We start from the raw sequence: 24,810 nt of genomic DNA, 5'->3' as shown, positions 1-24,810 counted from the left end.
GGACGGAGGACGCAGTTGATCTGGGTGGTAGAGATAAAGTTGGAGATAGTGTGCAGTTTATGGAATGTACTAATGAGATAAGGAAAAGAGGAATTAAGGAAGACAAGTGAGTTCTGAGTTTAAGTTCCTCAGTGGGTGGTAGTGCTATTTACTGAGAGGGAAGAATGGGAGGAAGGTCCTATTAGGCTTCACATGCTTATCAGACATTCAAGCCGGCATTTAAGTGTAGGAATCTGAATATAAAATATAAATTGGGGAATTACTTATAGATCTACCTCATTGTTTTAAAATCTTCATAGCCTTAGGCCTTAACAGATGTGCCATCGACCATATAATAAATAGTTCTATTTCATGGTTTAACTGGGTGGATCCCAGACTTTCCGAAAAAAATTATTGTATTACAAGCAATGCACAATTAAAATATCTGTACAGTATCTTAGTTCTACTTGTGCACTGTAACTTCAGTTCATTTCTGAAAGTGGAGTTGCTAATTCTAAGGATATATATGCATTTTTGCTTTTCTTTTTTTTTTCACTTTACATTTTTGAGAGGGGCCAAAATCCTTAACCTATCTATGCTTGCAGCAACATTGTTGTTTCCTCATACTCTGGCTGACACTGGGTATTATCAGCACTTTTTAATTTTTGCCACTCTAATCATGGAAAAAAGGGGATCCTGTTATGATTTCAATTTGTATTTCTTAGGAGTGGAATTGAACTTCTGCATACTAGCCAGCTATTTGCTTTTCTTACTCATGCTCTCTTTGACTTTTAAGCTATGTATGTAGATTCCCTGTGTCCCTGTGGTGCCAGACTCAGGAATCTGAGCGCGGGATGGCCAGGATGGTGAGCTCTCTTTTAGCAGGGACCTTTCATCCTGTGCTCTGCGCACCTGGCCACTGGTCCTGGACAGGGGACGAGAGGAGAAACAGGCGTGGTGCGGTGAGAACACAACTAGGGAGATAAAGATGGCATAGGAAGGACGATCCCCTGCCCACAGGACAGACACAGCACCCGGAGAATCCCCGCATTCCCGCCGGGGAATCCCCCCCGACCTCTCTCCAGCTTGATTTCAAAAGTTGAGAAACTACCGAGGGCGTCCGGAGAGCAACTGCCCCATGTCCGGGCTCTCATCCCGAGGCCCCGAGACCCTGAGGCCGCAGAACCGCGGGCTGGGGTGGAGGGGCTGTCTCCAAACGAGCGGGAACAGAAAACCGAAACCAAAACCCGTCAGCCAGCTCCCGCCGCGCCGCCCGCTCTCCGCTAGCTCTGGGCCCCGCCGGCCGCCGAGGGCGCGTCTCTCTTCCGCCATGGCAAGTTGCTTTTGCTTTGGGTTTTGCAGGGCGGAGTGGTCCTCGTCCCGTCACCACGGTCCCCCAGGAGGACGCGGAGCCGGGCAGAACGGGCGAGGGTGCGGGGTGACCGGGGAGGCGCGGGGAGGGACCCTGAAGGCAAACCTAGCCCGGTTTGTCTGCACCTGTACGGGTGGCAGTTCCGCGCGCTTCACCGCAGGCCAGCTCCAAAGGGACGCATCGCCGCGGCCTCCTCCGGCACCTACTGCCTGGTTGTCGGGGACACAGCTGTTTGGTCGACGAGTGGACTCGCAGCCAGTGTTAGGGCTTAACTGTTGTCCTGCCACACTTTGGGAGCAGGAGAGGAGAGAATTGCCCAGAAATGGAGGCCACCGTTTCCTTTCGTAAAGGGCCAGCAAGAAGGATTCTAGCCAAGGACACAGTTGGGAAAGCAGCCTGACGTCTTAGCGGGAATTTTCTCTTGTGGCCTTAGTTCTTTCTCCAGACACAAAGGGCTCTGTGTTGTCACCATCTTTGCTGCCTAGCAAGAACAGTTAGCAAATTTAAGATTTAGGCTTACGTGTACTTTGTATCAAGCGCTTAAAAGCAGTGGCAGGGCCTTCAATTCCCGGTCAGAAGTGCCCAAGCAGTTGTGAAGTGCAAGTGCGACTTTGTTTACCGGTGGCGGTAAAGGCAACGTGAATGAAAATAGGCACCTAATTTTGAGAAAAGAAATGTAAGCGAACTCAGTGAATAAATTTAATTATCTCTCCCAAGTGCTTTACTTACAAAAATAAACTCACAGTTTTTCTTTTTGTTTTCTGATACTATGGTCAAAAGCCTCTTAAAATGTATCATCGATGCAGGAAAATTGCCGACATTTTAATACCTGCCGACCAAAATGCTGCTGTTTCAAAATTCTGTATCTCCATATGGTAACTCTTGAAAGGGCTATCTCCAAGACCTCTCTTTTTCTTCTTAACGGTGGGTAGAAGACATCAATAGCCATCAAGGAGAAGTTTCTTTGATTTCAAAGATAAATGTAGACATTTGAACAAAGAAATATGGTATTAGTATTGATGAGGGCAGAGGCGGAGTAAGATTTTCCGAATTTAAATTGATTTAAAGATTTTCTTTGGCACTGATGAAGAAAAGGAAGCTAATACACTAGCCACTTATCCGTGGAGGTTGGTGTGGACTGTTAGAGCCAGATGTATAGTAAATCAAGACAAATCTCATGTGAAATAAAAATCCCCTTAAAGTCTCAAAAATCTGTCATTTTTTTTTTCCTTTTCTAGAAAGAACTATTTTTGGGATAATTACATCTTACCACTTGGGGCTAGGATGGAGGAACAGATTTTTATATTTTTATTGTTTCCTGTGCAATTTATTTGTCCCTGAATATTTTAAGAAACTGTTTTCCTCCATTAAAAGTACCTCCCATAACAAAGAGTTCGTAATTATTATGAGTTTCCTTTTCAGGAGACACTACCTTTGCTTTATATGTTTCAATATGAGCCATTTTCATCCTCCATTCCTCTGTCCCTTTGCTTTTGCTGTGAACTCTTTTGCATTTTTTTTTAAATCAAAAAAATTTGTTGTTGTTGTTGTTGTTTTTGCGATACGCGGGCCTCTCACTATCGTGGACTCTCCCGTTGCGGAGCACAGGCTCCGGACGCGCAGGCTCTGCGGCCATGGCTCACAGGCCCAGCTGCTCCGTGGCATGTGGGATTTTCCCGGACCGGGGCACGAACCCGTGTTCCCTGCATCAGCAGGCGGACTCTCAACCACTGCGCCACCAGGGAAGCCCTCTTTTGCATTTTTAATTAAATTTGACCATTAGTTAAAATTCGACCTCAACCTTCAAGGTCTCTGTTTCATGAAGCCTTCTTTGACTGCTTTAGCCAGAATTAATCTTGCTTCCTAATCCTAAGTGAGCTTTATTGTGAATGGTCCTGTATCCTTCTCAGATTTTGGGGTGTTGGTCTGTTCTTCTTGTAGAGAAGTAGGCCTCCCTCTTTTTGTGCCTACCAAGCTTTGTTGAAATGATTTGTGTATGTGCCTGCCTCCTTCTCATCCATAACTTAGAGACTCTTTTTGTGTGTGTGTTGGTAATCTTAAGGCCCATCCAGGTGCCCCGCACATAATAAATGCTCAGTAAGGTTTTATGGTGGAACAATGTCAGGGTGAGGGGTGTGCTTTATGTCTTCGTATGTGTCATCTTTGGTACCCAGCATATTGCCAGATATAGAACACCTGCTTCATTAATACTGTACTTGTTAATTGATTAACTAATCGACAAGATACTCTATATTCTAAGAAATGCAGGTACATTTTTGCCACCTTATTTTATAACCACCAGCTGAAAAGTCAGAGGAGATGCTGAGAGAGTGCATATCCTGGGGGCGGTCATCATTGACTTTAGGCATTTTCTATTATTGAATTCCTGCTATGATAAATAAGGATTTCACTCAAGTAACCTCTGACTTCTCCCACCTTTCAAGCTTGAAAGTTTTATTAATATTTTTAAATTCTCCTGTGGACTATTTTTGTAACTTTCATAATATACTTAAAATTTTGATGGTATTACATGATTTTCAGTAATATAAGTATAGATTTTTCTTTCTATCTTTTTTTCTCAACTTCTGTTAGTTTTGCCTTTATTCTTACATTGACAGGGTTGAATGTTTCCATTTTATTCTATAATCATATTTAAGTCTTTGGTATTTTGAAGATTTAACAGAATTAGTCTAAAAGATAAAAACCAATGAGACTGTCTATATTATTATGCAAACAGTAAATACTGTTTACAGCAGGGCCTAATAATAGTGTGCTGTGATTACTTTTTCTCCTTTTGGTCCAATGTCATGTGTATTTTTCCTTTTTCCACTGACAGAAAAATGTTCCTCGCAGCTGTGTCAAATAGATTCTCTTTTTTTGGTATTCTATAATTTACTGAAAACATGCACACTTTAATTTACTTATGATCTTTAGGCTTGGGCCCTTTCAAATGCCAGAAAGTGGAGGGGGAGGGGGCTTGCTCTGGGGTGCCAGCACCCACACTAGCAGGTCAGATTCTCCCTAGAGTGTCCATTCAGTTTTGTTTTGCCGCTAGCTTTTCAACAAATCTTTCTGGTTTTGGTCCCTTTTTTCATTTCCGAGGTTCTTGCCATGAAAGTTGTCACCTTTGCATTGCAACCCCCTTTTCTTTATTCTGGATTCCCTCTGTCTTATCCTTCCACATACTTCTGTATCTTTTCCGTCTTCAAGAAATTGTTGAAGTCTCCCCTATGCTGCTGATTGCTCCCCTTAATTGTGTTTATTCTCTTTTTTATTCTTCTACTTTCATTTTAAGATGCTCCTGGGTTAGAATGGACACTGTGTGTGTGCTTAGACTGTTTTCTTGATCAGGGAGGTCAGAAGCTGTTTGCCTATCCCCAGTGAAGTCCTACTCTGAGTATATAGAGTCCTCTGAACTGAAAACCCAAACATCTTTATGATCTATTAACCATTACTTGGACCTGTGAGACATCCTGTCCTCCCTGGGGGTAATTTAGGATAGATTATGTCTGAGCTCTGGTGTAATCAAGCTGGACTACCTATATATGCATTGGGAGAAGTTTATAGGTCCACTCCCCTAAATGAGCTGGGGAACAAATTAAAACCTTAATACAAGAAGTTCACAGAGAGTGAGCCCAGGGAAGGATCTACTTGCACTTGGTCCTCTATTCCCAGGGTGGCACAGTCTACAATAGCATGTGCTCTCAGTGGTTGAATTCTATTTCAGTTAGGTGCTGGAAGGCAGGGTTTACTTCACTGTAGCTCCAATGTTATTTCCAGGGTTTTATTTTTTTATGGTGACTTTTTCCTAATTTTACCAAAAAAAAAAAAAAAAAGAAAAAAAAGAATATGTTTTTTATTACCTTATGTACTTTCAACTCTGCAATCAAGAAAACATACAGCCAACTCCAAACTACAAAATTTTGTGGTTACCTTAACTTTTTTTTTCTTTTGTAACATCTTTATTGGAGTATAATTGCTTTACAATGGTGTGTTAGTTTCTGCTGTATAACAAAATGAATCAGCTATACATAAACATATATCCCCATATCTCCTCCCTCTTGTGTCCCCCTCCCACCCTCCCTATCCCACCACTCTAGGTGGTCACAAAGCACCGAGCTGATCTCCCTGTGCTACGTGGCTGCTTCCCACTAGCTATCTATTTTACATTTGGTAGTGTATGTATGTCCCTGCCACTCTCTCACTTCGTCCCAGCTTACCCTTCCCCCTCCCCATGTCCTCAGGTACATTCTCTACATCTGCATCTTTATTCCTATCCTGCCCCTAGGTTCTTCATAACCACTTTTTTTTTTTTTTTTTTTTTTTTAGATTCCATATATATGTGTTAGCATACGGGATTTGTTTTTCTCTTTCTGACTTAACTTCACTCTTTAATACAGTCGCTAGGTCCATCCACCTCGTTACAAATAACTCAATTTCATTTCTTTTTATGGCTGAGTAATATTCCATTGTATATATGTGCCACATCTTTATCCGTTCACCTGTCAATGGACGCCTAGGTTGCTTCCATGTCCTGGCTATTGTAAATAGAGCTGCAATGAACATTGTGGTACATGACGCTTTTTGAATTATGATTTTCTCAGGGTATATGCCCAGTAGTGGGATTGCTGGGTCGTATGGTAGTTCTATTTTTAGTTTTTTAGGGAACCTCCATACTGTTCCCCATAGTGGCTGTATCAATTTACATTCCCACCAACATTATAGGAGGGTTCCCTTTTCTCCACACCCTCTCCAGCAGTTATTGTTTGTAGATTTTTTGATGACGGCCATTCTGACAGTGTGTGGTGATACCTCATTGTAGTTTTTTTTTTTTTTTTGCGGTACGTGGGCCTCTCACTATTGTGGCCTCTCCCGTTGCAGAGCACAGGCTCCGGACGCGCATGCTCAGCGGCCATGGCTCACGGGCCCAGCCGCTCTGTGACATGTGGGATCCTCCCGGACCGGGGCACGAACCCGTGTCCCCTGCGTCGGCAGGTGGACTCTCAACCACTGTGCCACCAGGGAAGCCCCTCGTTGTAGTTTTGATTTGCATTTCTCTAATGATAAGTGATATTGAGCAGACTTTCATGTGTTTGTTGGCAATGTGTATATCTTCTTTGGAGAAATGTCTATTTAGGTCTTCTGCCCATTTTTGGATTGGGTTGTTTGTTTTTTTGATATTGAGCTGCATGAGCCGCTTGTAAATTTTGGAGATTAATCCTTTGTCAGTTGCTTCATTTGCAGATATTTTCTCCCATTCTGAGGGTTGTCTTTTCATCTTGTTTATGGTTTCCTTTGCTGTGCAAAAGCCTTTAAGTTTCATTATGTCCCATTTGTTTATCTTTGTTTTTATTTCCATTTTGCTAGGAGATGGGTCAAAAAGGATCTTGCTGTGATTTATGTCATAGAGTGTTCTGCCTGTGTTTTCCTCTAAGAGTTTGATAGAGGCTGGCCTTACATTTAGGTCTTTAATCCATTTTAAGTTTATTTTGGTGTACGGTGTTAAGGAGTGTTCTAATTTAATTTTTTTACATGTAGCTGTCCAGTTTTCCCAGCACCCCTTATTGAAGAGGCTGTCTTTTCTCCACTGTATATTCATGTCTCCTTTATCAAAGATAAGTTGACCATATGTGCATGGGTTTATCTCTGGGCTTTCTATCCTGTTCCATTGATCTCTATTTCTGTTTTTGTGCCGGTACCGTACTGTCTCGATTACTGTAGCTTTGTAGTATAGTCTGAAGTCAGGGAGCCTGATTCCTCCAGCTCTGTTTTTCGTTTTCAAGATTGCTTTGGCTATTCGGGGTCTTTTGTGTTTCCATACAAATTGTGAAATTTTTTGTTCTAGTTCTGTGAAAAATGCCAGTGGTAGTTTGATAGGGATTGCATTGAATCTGCAGATTGCTTTGGGTAGTAGAATCATTTTCACAATGTTAATTCTTCCAATCCAAGAACATGGTATATCTCTCCATCTATTTGTATCATCTTTAATGTCTTTCATCAGTGTTTTACAGTTTTCTGCGTACAGGTCTTTTGTCTGCTTAGGTTTATTCCTAGGTATTTTGTTCTTTTTTTTTCATTGATTAGCTTGACTTCTAAAAAATTTTTGATTTAAAAAATTTATATCTTGGGACTTCCCTGCAGTCCATTGGTTAAGACTTCCCCTTCCCCTGCAGGTGGTCCCTGGTCAAGGAGCTAAGATCCCACATGCCTCAGGGCCAAAAAACCAAAACATAAAGCAGAAGCAATTTTATAAAAAATTCAACAAAGACTTTAAAAATGGTCCACATCAAAAAAAAAATCTTAAAAAAAATTTATATCTCAATCTTTTCCTTTGTGATTACAATTATTTTTAGGTCTTTCTAAAATCAGACAAATGTTAGCCAGTGTTTTCCATTTATTAATAAAAGGGGTTTCCTTTTTACATTTTAACTCTCAAATTTATATAGAGTTTATGCTGGCATATGGTATGAGGCCAGGCTCTAACCTTAATATTTGTTTTCAAGTATCTAATCAATTGCAAGAGCGCCTTTATTGAATAAAATAGCTTTTCCCACTGGTGTGTAACATTGCCTATATTAAGCAGAATCCTATATATTTGAAGAGTATCCTACTGTGTTTTTGCAGGCATCAGTTTTGAAGGTCAAGGAATCCGAAGTTTCTGAAAGAACAATTGTAGTTGCTGGTCTTCCAGTTGGTTCCATTAATGATCAATCGCTGACCGTATTAGTGAAGAGTCACTTTCAAGATATTGAGAATGAGGGTGGAGTTGTTGAAGATGTGATATATCCAACAAGAACCAAGGGAGTTGCATATGTAACATTCAAAGAAAAAAAAGGTATTTCCCAATCAAGTTTTTGTAATCTTAGAAATACTTCTGTAATGAAATTAAAAATTGAATTTCATTAAAATAATTCATGGGACTGGTAAAGTTTAAAGTGTATTTAAAAATAATAATTCTATTTTTTAAACATCTTTATTGGAGTATAATTGCTTTAAAATGGTATGTTAGTTTCTGCTTTATAACAAAGTGAATCAGTTATACATATACCTATGTCCCCATATCTCTTCCCTCTTGTGTCTCCCTCCTTCCCACCCTCCCTATCCCACCCCTCTAGGTGGTCACAAAGCACTGAGCTGATCTCCCTGTGCTACGTGGCTGCTTCCCACTAGCTATCTATTTTACGTTTGGCAGTGTATATATGTCCATGCCACTCTCTCACTTTGTCTCAGCTTACCCTTCCACCTCCCTGTATCCTCAAGTCCATTCTCAAGTAGGTCTGCGTCTTTATTCTCATCTTGCCCCTAGGTTCTTCATGACCTTTTTTTTTTTTTTTAGATTCCATATATATGTGTTAGCATACGGTATTTGTTTTTCTCTTTATGACTTACTTCACTCTGTATGACAGACTCTAGGTCCATCCACCTCATTACAAATAACTCAATTTATTTTCTTTCTATGACTGAGTAATATTCCACTGTATATACGTGCCACATCTTCTTTATCCATTCATCTGTTGATGGACATTTAGGTTGCTTCCATGTCCTGGCTATTGTAAATAGAGCTGCAATGAACATTGTGGTACATGACTCTTTCTGAATTATGGTTTTCTCAGGGTATATGCCCAGTAGTGGGATTGCTGGGTCGTATGGTAGTTCTATTTTTAGTTTTTTAAGGAACCTCCATACTGTTCTCCATAGTAGCTGTATCAATTTACATTCCCACCAACAGTGCAAGAGGGTTCCCTTTTCTCCACACCCTCTCCAGCATTTATTGTTTGTAGATTTTTTGATGATGGCCATTCTGACTGGTGTGAGATGATATCTTATTGTAGTTTTGATTTGCATTTCTCTAATGATTAATGATGTTGAGCATTCTTTCATGTGTTTGTTGGCAATCTGTATATCTTCTTTGGAGAAATGTCTATTTAGGTCTTCTGCCCATTTTTTGATAGGATTGTTTGTTTTTTTGATATTGAGCTGCATGAGCTGCTTGTAAATTTTGGAGATTAATCCTTTGTCAGTTGCTTCACTTACAAATATTTTCTCCCATTCTGAGGGTTGTCTTTTGGTCTTCTTTATGGTTTCCTTTGCTGTGCAAAAGCTTTTAATGTTCATTAGGTCCCATTTGTTTATTTTTGTTTTTATTTCCATTTCTCTAGAAGGTGGGTCAAAAAGTATCTTGCTGTGATTTATGTCATAGAGTGTTCTGCCTATGTACTCTGCTAAGAGTTTGATAGTGTCTGGCCTTAAATTTAGGTCTTTAATCCATTTTGAATTTATTTTTCTGTATGGTGTTAGGGAGTTTTCTAATTTCATTCTTTTACATGTAGCTGTTCAGTTTTCCCAGCACCACTTATTGAAGAGGCTGTCTTTTCTCCACTGTATATTCTTGTCTCCTTTATCAAAGATAAGGTGACCATATGTGTGTGGGTTTATCTCTGGGCTTTCTATCCTGTTCCATTGATCTCTATTTCTGTTTTTGTGCCAGTACCATACTGTCTCGATTACTGTAGCTTTGTAGTATAGTCTGAAGTCAGGGAGCCTGATTCCTCCAGCTCTGTTTTTTGTTCTCAAGATTGCTTTGGCTATTCGGGGTCTTTTGTGTTTCCGTACAAATTGTGAAATTTTTTGTTCTAGTTCTTTGAAAAATGCCAGTGGTAGTTTGATAGGGATTGCATTGAATCTGTAGATTGCTTTGGATAGTATAGTCATTTTCACAGTGTTGATTCTTCCAATCCAAGAACATGGTGTATCTCTCCATCTATTTGTATCATCTTTAATTTCTTTCATCAGTGTCTAATAATTTTCTGCATATAGGTCTTTTGTCTCCTTATGTTGGTTTATTCCTAGATATTTTATTCTTTTTGTTGCAGTGGTAAATGGGAATATTTTCTTAATTTCACTTTCAGAATTTTCATCATTAGTGTGTAGGAATGTTAGAGATTTCTGTGCATTAATTTTGTATCCTGCTACTTTACCAAATTCATTGATTAGCTCTAGTAGTTTTCTGGTAGCATCTTTAGGATTCTTTATGTATAGTATCATGTTATCTACAAACAGTGACAGCTTTACTTCTTCTTTTCTGACTTGGATTCCTTGTATGTCTTTTTCTTCTCTGATTGCTGTGGCTAAAACTTCCAAAACTGTGTTGAATAATAGTGGTGAGAAGGGGCAACCTTGTCTTGTTCCTGATCTTAGTGGAAATGGTTTCAGTTTTTCACCAATGAGGATGATGTTGGCTGGGGGTTTGTCATATATGGCCTTTATTATGTTGATGAAAGTTCCCTCTATGCCTACTTTCTGGAGGGTTTTTATCATAAATGGGTGTTGAATTTTGTCAAAAACTTTCTCTGCATTTATTGAGATGATCATATGGTTTTTCTCCTTCAATTTGTTAATATGGTGTATCACATTGTTTGATTTGCGTATATTGAAGAATCCTTGCATTCCTGGGATTAACCCCACTTGGTCATGGTGTATGATCCGTTGAATGTGCTGTTGGATTCTGTTTGCTAGTATTTTGTTGAGGATTTTTGCATCTATGTTCATCCATGATATTGGCCTGTAGTTTTCTCTCTCTGTGACATCTTTGTCCAGTTTTGGTATCAGGGTGATGGTGGCCTCGTAGAATGAGTTTGGGAGTGTTCCTCCCTCTGCTATATTTTGTAAGAGTTTTAGAAGGATAGGTGTTAGCTCTTCTCTAGATGTTTGATAGAATTCGCTTTTGAAGCCATCTATTCCTGGGCTTTTTTTTGTTGGAGGCACAGTTTCAATTTCAGTGCTTGTGATTGGTCTGTTTATATTTTCTATTTCTTCCTGTTTCAGTCTCGGAAGGTTGTGCTTTTCTAAGAATTTGTCCATATCTTCCGGCTTGTCCATTTTATTGGCATATAGTTGCTTGTAGTAATGTCTTATGATTCTTTGTATTTCTGCAGTGTGAGTTGTTACTTCTCCTTTTTCATTTCTAATTCTATTGATTTGAGCCTTCTCCCTTTTTTTCTTCATGAGTCTGGCTAATGGTTTATCAATTTTGTTTATCTTCTCAAAGAACCAGCCTTTAGTTTTATTGATCTTTGCTATCCTTTCCCTCATTTCTTTTTCATTTATTTCTGATCTGAACTTTATGATTTTAGGCAGCCTCTCTGCTGATGGATGGGGTTGTGTTCTTGTCTTGCTAGTTGTTTGGCATAGGGTGTCCAGCACTGTAGCGTGCTGGTCGTTAAGTGGAGCTGGGTCTTGGTGTTGAGCTGGAGATCTCTGGGAAATTTTCGCTGTTTGATATTATGTGGAGCTGGGAGGTCTCTTGTGGACCAGTGTCCTGAACTTGGCTCTTCCACCTCAGAGACACAGCCCTGACGCCTGGCTGGAGCACCAAGAGCCTTTCATCCACACAGCTCAGAATAAAAGGCAGAAAAAGTAGAAAGAAAGAAAGAAAGAAAGGAAGGGAGGGAGGGAGGGAGGGAGGGAGGAAGAAAAAGAAAAAAAGAAAGAAAGAAAGAAAGAAGATAAAATGAAGTAAAATAAAATAGTTATTAAAATAAAAAATAATTATTAAGAAAAAAATTTTTAAGTAAAAAAAAAAAAGAAAACAGAAAAATGGACAGACAGAATCCTAGGAGAAATGGTAAATGCAAAGCTATACAGGCAATATCACACACAGAAGCATAGACATACGCACTCACAAAAAGAGAAATAGGGGAAAAAAAAAATATATCATTGTTCCCAAAGTCCACCTCCTCAATTTGGGATGATTTGTTGTCTATTCAGGTATTCCACAGATGCAGGGTACATCAAGTTGATTGTCGAGATTTAATCCGCTGCTCCCAAGGCTGCTGGGAGAGATTTCCCTTTCTCTTCTTTGTTCACACAGCTCCTGGGGTTCAGCTTTGGATTTGGCACCACCTCTGCGTGTAAGTCACCTTAGTGCGTCTGTTCTTCGCTCAGGCAGGACGGGGTTAAAGGTGCCCCTGATTCGGGGGCTCTGGCTCACTCAGGCTGGGGGGAAGGAGAGGTACGGCGTGGGGGGCGAGCCTGCGGCGGCAGAGGCTCATGTGACGTTGCACCAGCCTGAGGTGCGCCGTGCGTTCTCCCTGGGAAGCTGTCCCTGGATCACGGGACCCTGGCAGTGGCGGGCTGCACAGGCTCTCTGGAAGGGGGGTGTGGATAGTGACCTGTGCTCGCACACAGGCTTCTTGGTGGCAGCAGCAGCAGCCTTAGCGTCTCATGCCCGTCTCTGCGGTCTGCGCTGTTAGCCGGGGCTCACGCCCATCTCTGGAGCTCCTTTAAGCAGCGCTCTGAATCCCCTCTCCTCCTGCACCAGGAAACAAAGAGGCAAGAAAAAGTCTCTTGTCTCTTCAGCAGCTCCAGACTTTTCCCGGACTGCCTCCTGGCTAGCCGTGGTGCACTAACCCCTTCAGGCTGTGTTCATGCGGCCAACCCCAGTCCTCTCCCTGGGATCTGACCTCCGAAGCCCGAGCCTCAGCTCCCAGACCCCGCCTGCCCCGGCGGGTGAGCAGACAAGTTTCTCGGGCTGGTGAGTGCTGGTTGGCACCGACCCTCTGTGCGGGAATCTCTTCGCTTTGCCCTCCGCACCCCTGTTGTTTTGCTCTCCTCTGTGGCTATGAAGTTCCCCCCCGTCCGCCACTTGCAGTCTCTGCCCTCGAAGCGGCTTCCTAGTGGGTGGAAACCTTTCCTCCTTCACAGCTCCCTCTCACTGGTGCCGGTCCCATCCCATTCTTTTTTTTTTTTTTTTTTTTTTTTGTGGTACGCAGGCCTCTCACTGCCATGGCCTCTCCCGTTGCGGAGCACAGGCTCTGGACGTGCAGGCTCAGCGGCCATGGCTCATGGGCCCAGCCGCTCTGCGGCATGTGGGTTCCTCCCGGACCGGGGCACGAACCCGTGTCCCCTGCATCGGCAGGTGGACTCTCAACCACTGCGCCACCAGGGAAGCTCCCGTCCCTATTCTTTGTCTCTGTTGTTTCTTTTTTCTTTTACCCTACCCAGGTAGGGTAAGTTTCTTGCCCCTGGGGAGTTTCTTGCCTTCTGGGAGGTCTGAGGTCTTCTGCCAGCGTTCAGTAGGTGTTCTGTAGGAGCTGTTCCACCTGCAGATGTATTTCTGATGTATTTGTGGGGAGGAAGGTGATCTTCAAGGCTTACTCTTCCGCCATCTTGAAGTTCCTCAATAATTCTATTCTTGAGTATAAAAGTGGCACAATAGTGTGTTAAGCAGGAATAAATGTGAAAATGTCTCATGATAGAGTTGTCAATAACTGGCAGTGTTAAAGACTTCTTTTTTCTATATTTTAAAGCTGTCTATATCTTGGGATAAAGGTGATATGTTTTATTGTAGAAAATTTGTAAAATACAGAAAAAAACCCCACAAAAGTTATCTATAATCTCACAAAAAAGGTAAATACTTGGACAATTTTGAGGTGGCTTCAGCAGTATAATTATACCATTTGCTTCTCTTTGATCAAACCAACAAATGGATATTCTCATATAGTATCTGCTTTATTACTGGGAACGTTGGACTGAAGATATATGGTTTGGATCTGAGGTTAGAGTGAGCCATTCTGTTCCCCACCTCCAACCTGACATAAGTGAGGAAGTTGGGTCTGCAGAGCTATTCACCCCTCCAGCCTCATGGATGGGGCAGCCTTCGGTACAGCACAGTGGCTGGTAGAATAAGTTGCCAAAGAAAGGTGAGTCTCCATGCCAGCCTTTTGGAGATAAAAGTACTACATAAGAGTAGGAGCAGAAGAGACCTTGCTCTGCTTGAGGGAAGATAGGGTCCAGAGAGAGATCCAAAAGACTGTGGGTTATCAGTGTGGGTATCTGTGGGTATCCAAAAGACTGAGGGTATCTCTCACCATTCGTTATGTCATTCCTTCTCAATGGGGATGTTCAGGTAAGGGATGGCGGGAAGGGCTCCTTATTATTGCTCTAAGGGGAAAGTAGAAGTTAATAATTTTATATTATTAAGGGAAATTATTAGTTTTGTGTATTGCATTGATTAACTCAGAGAGAGAAAGAGAGGGCTCATTCATTCATTTATTCCCAAGTATTTATTGAGCACCTATTACTTTTCAGGCACCATTCTAGGCCTTGAGGTTATACAGCAATGAATGAAATAGGCAAAATATTTTTTTTCATGAAGCATACATCTGTGTAGAGATAATAAACAAGCCAATAAATGAATATATAATTGTTGTGTGCTTTATTTATTTGTATATTTATGTATACTTATATATTTATACATATTATATACTATGGTGCTATAAAAAATATAAAGAAGAATAAAGGGATAGAGTGTGATGGATAGCGCTACTTTAGGTAGAGTGGTTAGGAAAATACTCTGTTTGGGTGACATTTGAACAGAGACTTGAATGAAGTAAGGGAATGACTCATGCAGATAAGGGGGAAGAAAATTCTAGGCACACGGAAGGACTGGGAAACATTCTCTGAGGGGCAGCCTGCTGGGCGTTCTGAAGAGCAGTGGGGAGGTTCGTGTGACTGGAGTGGGATGAGCAAGGAGGAGAGAATAGGAGATGTGGTTAGATGGGCAGCTGGGACCAGGTTATGTTTAGGAGCACATGGGTCAAAGTAAGGTGTCTGGATTTTATTCTAGGTGACATGGGAAGCCATTGGAGGGTTTTAAGCAGAGGACTGACAGAATGTGATGTCCTTTTTAAACGTGATCCATCTGGCAGACACATGTGGAGCATAAGAGCTACCAGTCGGTGCTGGTTTTGACTAGGGTGGTAGCAGGGCAGGTGATTGAGAACTGGTGGGTGTTCAGAATTTGTAGATGGACTAAGTGTCATTTTCTGAGATGCTGAACACGGGAGGAAGAGTACTTTTGGAAGGGAGCTAGTTACTAAGAGTTGAATTTTGGTCGTTGAGACGTCTATTCAGATAATGAAGTAGAGAGTTCCACAGGCAGAAGGGAGAAAGGTCGATGTTGAAGAGAGAATTTTCAAGGTGATTTACATAGAGAGATGATGTCTAAAGCTGTGGAAATTGTTGACATCACCCAGGGGGTGGGTGTAAGGTTAGCAAAGAGGTGTGAGGCCTGAGGCGGCGGCGGGGCAGGGGGGTGGGAGGGGGCATGCCAAAGCCTAGAGAATGGGGAGGGAAGGATAATTAGCGAAGGAGACTGAGCAGGTCAGCCAGTGAATTAGAGGAAAACAAACCAGGACAGTGTGATATCCTGGATTCAGAAAGGTGAAGTCTCCTCATGACCATAATTAACAGAGTGGTGGGGGATTTACTTTTAGGTGTTTGTTATGTATTATATATAACATACAAAACATGCAAGTGTTTTACGTATGTATGTATACATATATATGTATAAATTTTAATGTGTTAAAGTAGAAGGAAAAACTATGTAAATGCTGAATTTAGAGGAAACACAGAAAAGATCTTAGGTATTTTAAAAGCATTGAACATCTCTATTATTATTAATTAAAATAATTATTAGTGTATTGTGCCACAAACACTTCTGGTGGCCCTTTTTCCACTTAGTTGCAGAGAATGTCATCAGAAAAGAGAAACACTATCTAGCAGAGATGGTCAGACCCGCTCAACTCACCGTCTCCCATTTTAGTGAAAAGGTAAGTGTAATGCTGATTATCTGGATCCCATTTCTTCTGCAGAGTATCTCCTCTACATAGGAGGCACAAAGCACCCTCATCCCATGACTTCTAGAAAAGAAAGTGCAAACTCCGCTTAACCTGAGTCGGTGTTAAAGGTCAAACCTGTGTCTTGAAATTTTTTTGTTATTGCCTGGTCATTTTTATGTCTCTCTATGACCCTCTTAATGTTTTTAAAGTGACAGTGAGCTTTTATGCTGTCATAGATGATGTCAGGCATCTACCTAAAGACTTCTTTTGTAGGGGAAAAAACAATTAGGATGAACATTGAAAAGGAGCTTTGAAGACACAGTAAAGGTGGAAGTAAGAGGAAAAAGTAAAATTCAAAGCACTGGTTTAAAACTTTATTCTGTAAGAAACCTAGGGTTCTGTGCAGCCATCTGAGGAACTTCTAACTTGGAGGGCTCTCTACGGGGACCCCTATCTACAGAGCAGAACCAGAACAGTGTATTTCTCTGGGTTCTGCTTAAGACTTTGTTTCAAAAAAGCATTATGCCTCTGAAAAAATATTTGACCACCTTTATTTAGGGTAATCCAGTGAGAAATGTGAATCCCAAATCGAACACTGTGGGCTTGATAGGGTTGTGGCATCCGTCTGACGGGCAGCTATGGCACAAGAAGCCAGCTGTGCTAGGCAGTTGAGGCCTGGTTTAGGGGCTACTGCAGGGGAGACCAAGAAAGTGGCAGAAAAAGAGTGTGTTTATGTAGTCTGCTCCACTAGGTGGTGCTGTTTTAATTTCTCTGTTTAATTTTAGGTCTTCAGCTCTGTAAATGCTGTCCTTGATCTTTCTGTTTTTCGGAGTGAAATTGGTCTGGGAAGTCTGGTAATGGACCTGAAAAGGGAAATCCCAGCTTTATGCTTCAGTCCTTTGGAAGCCAATGGAAGAATCTCCGTTCAAGGATCATTTCTGGCTATCAAGAAGCTCAAAGAGTCTTTGCTATTAAAAGCAAGTTCTCTTTTAGAAAAAAACAGGAATAGACAGAGCCCCAGAGGGAGTACATGGAAAAGTAGTCACTCTTTAAAGCCACCCAGGTCCTCAACACCTGAGACTATGAGAAGAGGAGAAAGGCTTGTTCTCGACACAGATATTTTCCTTTACCTGAAAAAGACGAGCGGATTTTATGAAAGCACACTGAAAAAATTTCATGCTCTATGTCAAGAGACAGTGGATGGTGAAATTACCACACTTTGTATAAGGAATGCTCAAGGTGGTTCTCAGCCAAACAATGAAAAACAGGTGAAAGAGCTCATTGAGAAATATTCACATGCTCTTCACTTCGAGCTTAGAAAGGAGACATTTATTTTGGAAGGAAAGGAAAATAGAGAGAAAAGAAATATTAAGCTGGCATGTAAGCAACTAAGTTCAAGGTACCTTCAGGTTCTGGTTAATTTTTATCATACGCACATTGACATTATAGGATCTTCTTCTGACACGTACTTGTTTAAAAAAGAGGTCATGAAATTAATAAGGCAGAAAGTTAGGTAATAAAATCCTCAGCAATAGTAATAAGAATGGCTGCTGCCTTCCCTTACTGAGCAGTGGTGATGTCATGAGTGATCCCAGCTTTACAGACATTATCTCATTTAATTCTTCTTTTTTTTTTTTTTTTTGGCTGCACCGCACAGCTTGCGGGATCTTAGTTTCCCAACCAGGGATCAAACCTGGGTCCCCTGCCGTGAAAGTGTGGAGTCCTAACCACTGGATGCCAGGGAATTCCCTATCTCATTTAATTCTTGTGAACATCTTTCATCACAGGCATTTCCATCCTCATGTTATAGGGGAAGAAACTAGGATTTGAATAGGTGAAAACACTTGTCTGAAGTTATCTACCTGCCCATCAGCAGGAGTTAAACCCAAAGATAATATCTAAGGTATAAAACTTCAAAAATTATAAAACTAAATTTAAAGAAACTTCACTTTCTCTGCAACCCCAAATTCTTAGAAAAAAAGAGGTAGCCTTCATTCTAACATATAAGAAGTTTGGATGATTATTATGCCATTGGCAATTTCTTAACATTTACAAAATTTGCGTTTACTCCAAATAGAATTAGAATCCTAGCAAAACTCACTTGAGAAGCTACTTACATGGTATTTCTGATGCAGGTAGTCATTACTTGACCAAATCCCATATTAGTATAAGGCTACTGGACATACAGAACATTTTTACTGCTGCTTACTTAGCCTAAGTACTTACATAAAATGTTGGTTCTCCTGTTGGAATTATGAAGGGAGTATAGTGTCTATTTTATAATTGTATTGTAAAATTAATAGCATTTCAGGAATAAGATCATGGATAATAAGAATAATAGCAAACACTTACTTGCTAGGCATAATTTTAAGTGTATTACATATCTTTACTCATTCAGTCCTGACAGCAGCCCTGTGAGGTAGGTGCTATCTTTATCCCCCTTTCACACATGAGGAAACTGGTGCCTAGTGATGTAATATAACTTGCCCATGGCTCTGATTACCGAACGGTGCTTCTCCCTTTTGTAGTCTCTCACAATTCTACTTAAACAATTGAGAAATGTTTCCTTAAAGATGACAGAAGGATTTGAAAATTCTTTACTGAAGGGTAGCCAGAGCTTGTAAGTCATTTGGTTGTCTGTGACTGACCTGCATTTAACTTAGCATTAAGCCAATTTTAAGTACCGGGCACACTGCAGAGACCCTCCCAGGATAATAAAATGATACATCTTGCTCATCTCAAAGTAAACAAACATGGTTACGATGATTTGAACTGTTTATATCAGTAGAAAAGCATAAGAAAAATCTATATGCTTTCATTTTTCTTAGCTACCTAAATCCCAAATATGTAAATGATTTCTATTTCTTTAAATATGTTATTTCATTTCTGTATGGCTAAACTTTTTGCATGGGAAAATTCTCTTTATATGAAGTATCCAATAAGGTATCTTTAAAAAGGTGTTTGACTTTCATTTTGCTTCTAGGGGTTTGTCTCAGTCTGGGTCCAGTCGGGAGAGAGAAGGCACACAGTAATTTGAACAGGGAAACTTTAATATAAAGAATTATTAACTATGACGGGATTGGAATAATGAGGGATTGGCTCATAAGAAACAGAGAAAACTCTACCAGATAATAGGAGTAACAGATATAAGGAGTAGCTTAGACAGAGCACCCAGGGAAAACCTCCCCCGCCCACCCTACAGCCCCGAACTTAGATCCAGACTTTGCCATAGAGTTTGTGCCAGGGAATCTTGCTGGAGATCCATCCTCTAGGGTACTGGAGGAATCTGTTTAGAAGGTGTCTCTCCAGCGACCCTCCATTACAACATGCCTGAGGGGATTTCTGGGGGGAACTGCTGGTGGCCGGGTGCCGCTGGCCATTTGGTACTATGGGCGCTCAGTGCTGGGGAGGCCTTGGGTTTGGGCGTTGGACACTGGAGCAGCTGCCCATGCTGCACGAGCCTAATGCTGGAGAAGCTGCGTATGGGGGACCCTTCCTCTGTCGGGGACCTGGATTCTGAGGAGCCTGCAATTGAACACACTGAAGGAGGAACAAGGCTCTTTCTTCCTGCAGTGCCTCTCCAGCGCCCTCTACTGAGAAAGCTTAATATCTTGCCAGCTACAAAGGAAGGATAAGGGGCCCAATTTGTTTTTACTGAGTAGACATATAGGTTGAATTTATAGCTGAGTCAATAAATTGATAACTGGCAGTTATATTTGATACCTACCAAGGCTTTCATTATTACCACAAATTTAATACCAATAGAATAGTCTTTCAGGGACTTCCTTGGTGGCGCAGTGGTTAAGAATCCACCTGCCAATGCCGGGGACACAGGTTCGACCCCTGGTCCGGGAGGATCCTACGTGCTGCGGAGCAACTAAGCCCGTGTGCCACAACTACTGAGCCTGCGCTCTAGAGCCTGTGAGCCACAACTACTGAGCCCGTGTGCCACAGCTATTGAAGCCCGCGCGCCTAGAGCCCGTGTTCTGCAACAAGAGAAGTCACCGCAATGAGAAGCCCTCACACTGCAACAAAGAGTAGCCCCTGCTCACCGCAACTAGAGAAAGCTCGCACAAAGTAACGAAGACCCAACGCAGTCAAAAATAAATAAATAAATGAAAAAAAATCCTATTAAAAAAATAGTCTTTCAACAAAGAGCTGGATCAGAATACTGAGGCTCATTCCTTGACTGGATAGACACTGAATGCTAATTGGTTTATGGGTATGAATATAGCATCTTCTGCTTGAGAAGATTATGTAATTCAGGTGTGTTACATATTGCTGTCCATTTTAGAGTTCATTTAACAGCACTGTCCTTATAATATGCTAGTCATGTAACCAATTTCTATCCTTAATAAAAACTGACATTTTAATTTTCAAAATGGTAGTAATGATTTTTATTAAAATTTATTTTTGAAGGTTACTGATGCTCAGGAAGATGATGTGAATTCTATCCTGTTCTAGCCTAAATCCTGTTGTGTGTCTGCCATTGGGAGAAAAACGTATCATTTAACTAGATAATAAGTTGGTACTTTTCAGAAAGGTTGCAGATGGTTAAGAAAGCCATTCTCAAGTTAAAAGAGAAGATGTGGGAGTTTCAGCTTATGATGAAAAAGAAGAGTGGGAGAAAGTGTGGGAGAAAGGAGAGGCATTTTGAGTATGAAACTCGTTCAAGGATTTTTGTTGAGCTCACCCTCTGGGTTCTGGAGACAACAGTGGGACGTAAGACAGAAATGTTCAGTGACTCCTTAGAAGTTACTGCCTAGTCTGGCAGAGAACGCAGGCAAACAAGCCATTACAATAGTGCTTGCTATAGAAGTACTTGGGGTAGGGTTGGAGGGTCATTTCTTACCTGGGATATATTAGTCATTTCAATATTATCAGCATGAGCCTCAGAAAAAGACGGTAAGCATGAATTAAAGTTTTATTTACATTATTATTAAGGAGTAAACTAGCAGAACGACAAAACTCGTTCAAAGAGAAAGTAAGAAGTGAAATTAAAAAGTCAATAGGGGGCTTCCTTGGTGGCACAGTGGTTGAGAGTCCGCCTGCCGATGCAGGGCACACGGGTTTGTACCCCGGTCCGGGAAGATCCCACATGCCGCGGAGTGGCTGGACCCGTGAGCCATGGCCACTGGGTCTGCGCGTCCGGAGCCTGTGCTCCGCAACGGGAGAGGCCACAACAGTGAGAGGCCCGCGTACTGCAAAACAAAAAACAACAACAACAACAAAAAAAAGTCAATAGGAAAATGCATGTTAGTAAAAATTGCTAAATTAGAAACAAAACTTGTCGGTGTTACAAAACTGATTTGGAAGGTTATTTTCTCTGCTAGACAGAAAAAATAATCACACTTTATCGTTTTTTTAAGAAGTTAAACTTATAATTTTACAGAGTTGTAAAATGTCATTGCCCTTATCAACTGTGATATTAAGTGAAACGAACTTACATTCCTCAAAAGAGATGACCCACAAGTGGGCTTATTAGAGCTTGTCCAGCAGGGCATTAAAAGGTCACAAAATTATTTTTTGCCTTACTTCTGTGTTTTGAGTAATTTTCTTTAACAAGCGCAAGAAGAAGCTCCCAGAGGCTGAGAGCCTGTGGATGGGTTAGTCCAATGATGGGATGAAAAGGCAGGACAGCTCTTGGTTTGGCAGATGAATGCCAAGTTTAGGGATGGCTGAATTTTGATAGCTTGGTTTTTACAACTTTTAACTGAGGGACAAGATTGCTTGATTCCTCAGTAGAAGACTCACACATATAAAGGTGTAAAGGGAAGGAAACGTCAAATTTGCCGTGTGAATTTCTCCATATAAACCATGTTAGCGACAACGTATGGAGTTTCCCAAAGATAGTAATTTAAGGAATGTAACTATCCTGCCAAGATTTCATTACTCTAGGATCATTTCCTGGTATAAATACTGGCCTAGGAAACTCGTGTGGGCGCTCTTCCATATTCTCCACTCACCCCTTCTCTCCCATCTTTTACCTCTTCCAAACTGAGGGATTCTGAGAAAGTTCCTCACTCCTCTAGCTTCAGTGTTCTCAGCTGTAACCTGAAAATAATACCTATTTTGCAGGGTTGTTGTGAGTTTTAGAAAACATGTTACATAACAGATGTTCAAGAATAGTAGCTATAATCTTAAGAATTGGTAACACCAACACCCCAAGAAAAGCTCCCTCTGCTTGGAATGCCTCATCTCAGAGCTGGCACCAATATGTCATCCATGCTGAAGAACAGAGTCGCTCTGGGCTCCTTCCTCTTCTTTCCATTTATATGGCCACAACCTTAGACCAGGCCTCTGTAATTTCTTGTCCGGTTTAGTGGGTTAAATAGTATTCCCTCAATATTCATGTCTTCCTGGAACCTCAGAATGTGACTTTATTTGGAAATAGGGTCTTTGCAGATGTGGTTAGTTAAGAGTGATGCCCTAACCCGATGACTCGTGTCCTTATAAGAAAGGGAGAGGATGCAGAAACTCAGAGAAAACGAGGAGTAAGTTCATGTGATGACAAAGGCAGAGGGTGGAGTGATATAGCTACAAGCCTAGGAAGGCCAAGGATGGCAGGGAGCCACTAGGAACTGAAAGAGGCAAGGAAGAATTCTTCCCTGGAGTCTTCAAATGGAGTGTGATCCTGTCAACACTTTGATCTTAGACTTCCAGCCTCCAGAACTGTGAGAGAATAAACTTCTGTTGTTTTAAGCCACCAACTTTGTGGTAATTTGTGATGGCAGCCCTAGGAAACCAATACACATGGCCTTCCTTCAAAAAATTCCTGCAACCCCCTGATCCTTGCAGCTGGCTCTGTGTGGGATCCTGTTGTATGCGCTATAACACCTTCTCTGTGACAGCATTTCACAGTACTTTTTGTTTGTTGGTTTCTTGTCTTCCTTTCCCACTACATAGTGGTTTCCATGAGGACAGGAATGTTGTCTTTTTTCTACTGTATTTATCCCCTGTTTATAACAGAGTGCCTGGCACAAAGTAGGCGTTCCATAAATATTTATGAAACATAAGAACAATTTTTGTGTTAGCCACAGAATTTAGTATAGGGTTTTATACTGAAATAAGTGTCTTATAAATGTGCATTCATTGGAATTTTCTGTCTTTTGATATAGTCTTCCCACTTGCCAACATCATAAAACTAATACTAATCTCTTACCATCTCTTCAGGATGTGTCCTCATTTCTTACTTGTATCATTTCCTCCAATGTAGGAAATTCTGGCAAGACCAACTAAAGCAGGTTGGCCAGTTACTGCCCTGGCAGGAAGGCCCTGGGCATGTTCCCTGAATTCCCTCCGTTTGCCTAGTTCCTGACTAGGTTTCACCAGTGAGACAAAAGTCTCTTGTGACTTAATTTGAAAGTTATGAAGATTCATGGGGTCTGTCCATGCTGGTATCTGGTTGTTGTCAGCTTTAGCAACTCACTGGAGAATTCTCAATGTCTATAAGCTGTCTACGCATTAATGCTTGAGATAGTAAAGCATTTAATTAGAAGAAAATACTATATAGCATGCGTAAGTTTGTTAAGACCATCCTTCAGTTAACAAATTTCTGAGAAAAGCAATAGGAGTAGAATATACCTCCTTTTGATTATCTATGAAATTTAGTGCTAGAGGAAATTAGTCTAACAAATATTTTACTGACTCAGATATTATAAGGGGATTAACTTAAAAAGTAGGGACTTTTAGGGAGTGGGTGGGAAGAGGGATATAGAATATAAAGGTTCCTTTTGTTGTTGGAGAAACTTGTTTAAAATAAATAAGTGATTTCATGAGGGGAATAGAAAGATAAAATGTAAAAATGGTAGCGTTTTCGAGGGATGTGTATGAAGATTGGGAGGAGCAGCTTGAAGACAGATGTTTATGGGCTAACTGTTTAAGGTTTATCAAAAATGTCAGCCAAAGTAGACAGCTCACGCCCCTTCTTTCTCCCTGGCAAGGTTCCTCTTAGACTGAAAACCTCACAGTTTCCTTCCCTCACCAAGCATTTTGGATTCTATCTCCATATCATCCTTTGTATTTGTTTCCTCTTTTCCATTCTCAATGACACTGCTGTAATGAGCTCATACCTAAGCTGTTGCAATATTCTCCTAACAGGCCTTCCTGGCTCTGCCCTTCCCACTCCCATGCCCTCAATCCGCCTTATATGCCACCACCAGATTAATGTGACTGTAGCGATTAGTGAAATTTGGGAGGCTTCTGCTGTCTGGCTGGTGTTGTCCTACCCTGAAATTTCATTGCAACATTTAATCTTAGGTTCTCCTTATTCCTTTATAGCATGTGTTTTCTGATAGGTCTACACTACTCATGCTCATAAAAGATAAGTGTTTTGTCATATATTAACTCATATTCTTTTTTTTAATGTCTAATATTCAGAAGTGAATAAGTTTTTCTTTTCTTTTTTTTAAGCTAGAGCTAGTAAGCATCACTTACTTATAGGTAGTATTAGGGGAACCACTGACTGAAACCGTCTGTCCTGGCCAGGCACCACAGTAACCACTTGCATGAGTTATCTTACAGTAGGAGGTCCTGGTAAGGAACAGGAACTAGCAAGCTACCACCACCCAGAATAATTTGGGAAAGGTCAAAAGGAGAGAGGAGATGCCAGTCCATATGTCCTACCAACCTCCCAGAATCCTTCTCGCTGGAATCCATTTTGGCTGTGTGATGCATGCACCACCAGGAAGGACCCTGAGTCAGAGTGATCGGCCAGAGATAAGCTGGAAACTAAGGCAGTTACCATAAAACCTGAGACTGCGAACCACGTGGCAGAGCATTTCTCCTGGGTTCCCTTATTCTGCTGCTCTCCACCCGGGTGCCCCTTCCCAATAAAGC

General features: G+C 41.2%; 1 protein-coding gene across 1 annotated transcript; it reads left to right on the top strand.

Moving 5' to 3' along the window:
* Nucleotides 1-1,108: 1,108 nt before the first annotated feature.
* On the top strand, nt 1,109-20,332 carry RBM43 (RNA binding motif protein 43). Its single transcript, XM_079924603.1, has 4 exons — nt 1,109-1,312; nt 7,976-8,186; nt 15,875-15,963; nt 16,758-20,332. Exons 1-4 carry the CDS (start codon nt 1,118-1,120, stop codon nt 17,487-17,489), a joined length of 1,227 nt encoding a protein of 408 aa, XP_079780729.1. The 5' UTR covers nt 1,109-1,117; the 3' UTR covers nt 17,490-20,332.
* Nucleotides 20,333-24,810: the final 4,478 nt, after the last annotated feature.

Source organism: Stenella coeruleoalba, assembly GCF_951394435.1.
Source record: "Stenella coeruleoalba genome assembly, chromosome: 6".
Classification (NCBI taxonomy): Eukaryota; Metazoa; Chordata; class Mammalia; order Artiodactyla; family Delphinidae; genus Stenella; species Stenella coeruleoalba.
This window is presented reverse-complemented; position numbering and strand designations above follow the sequence as displayed.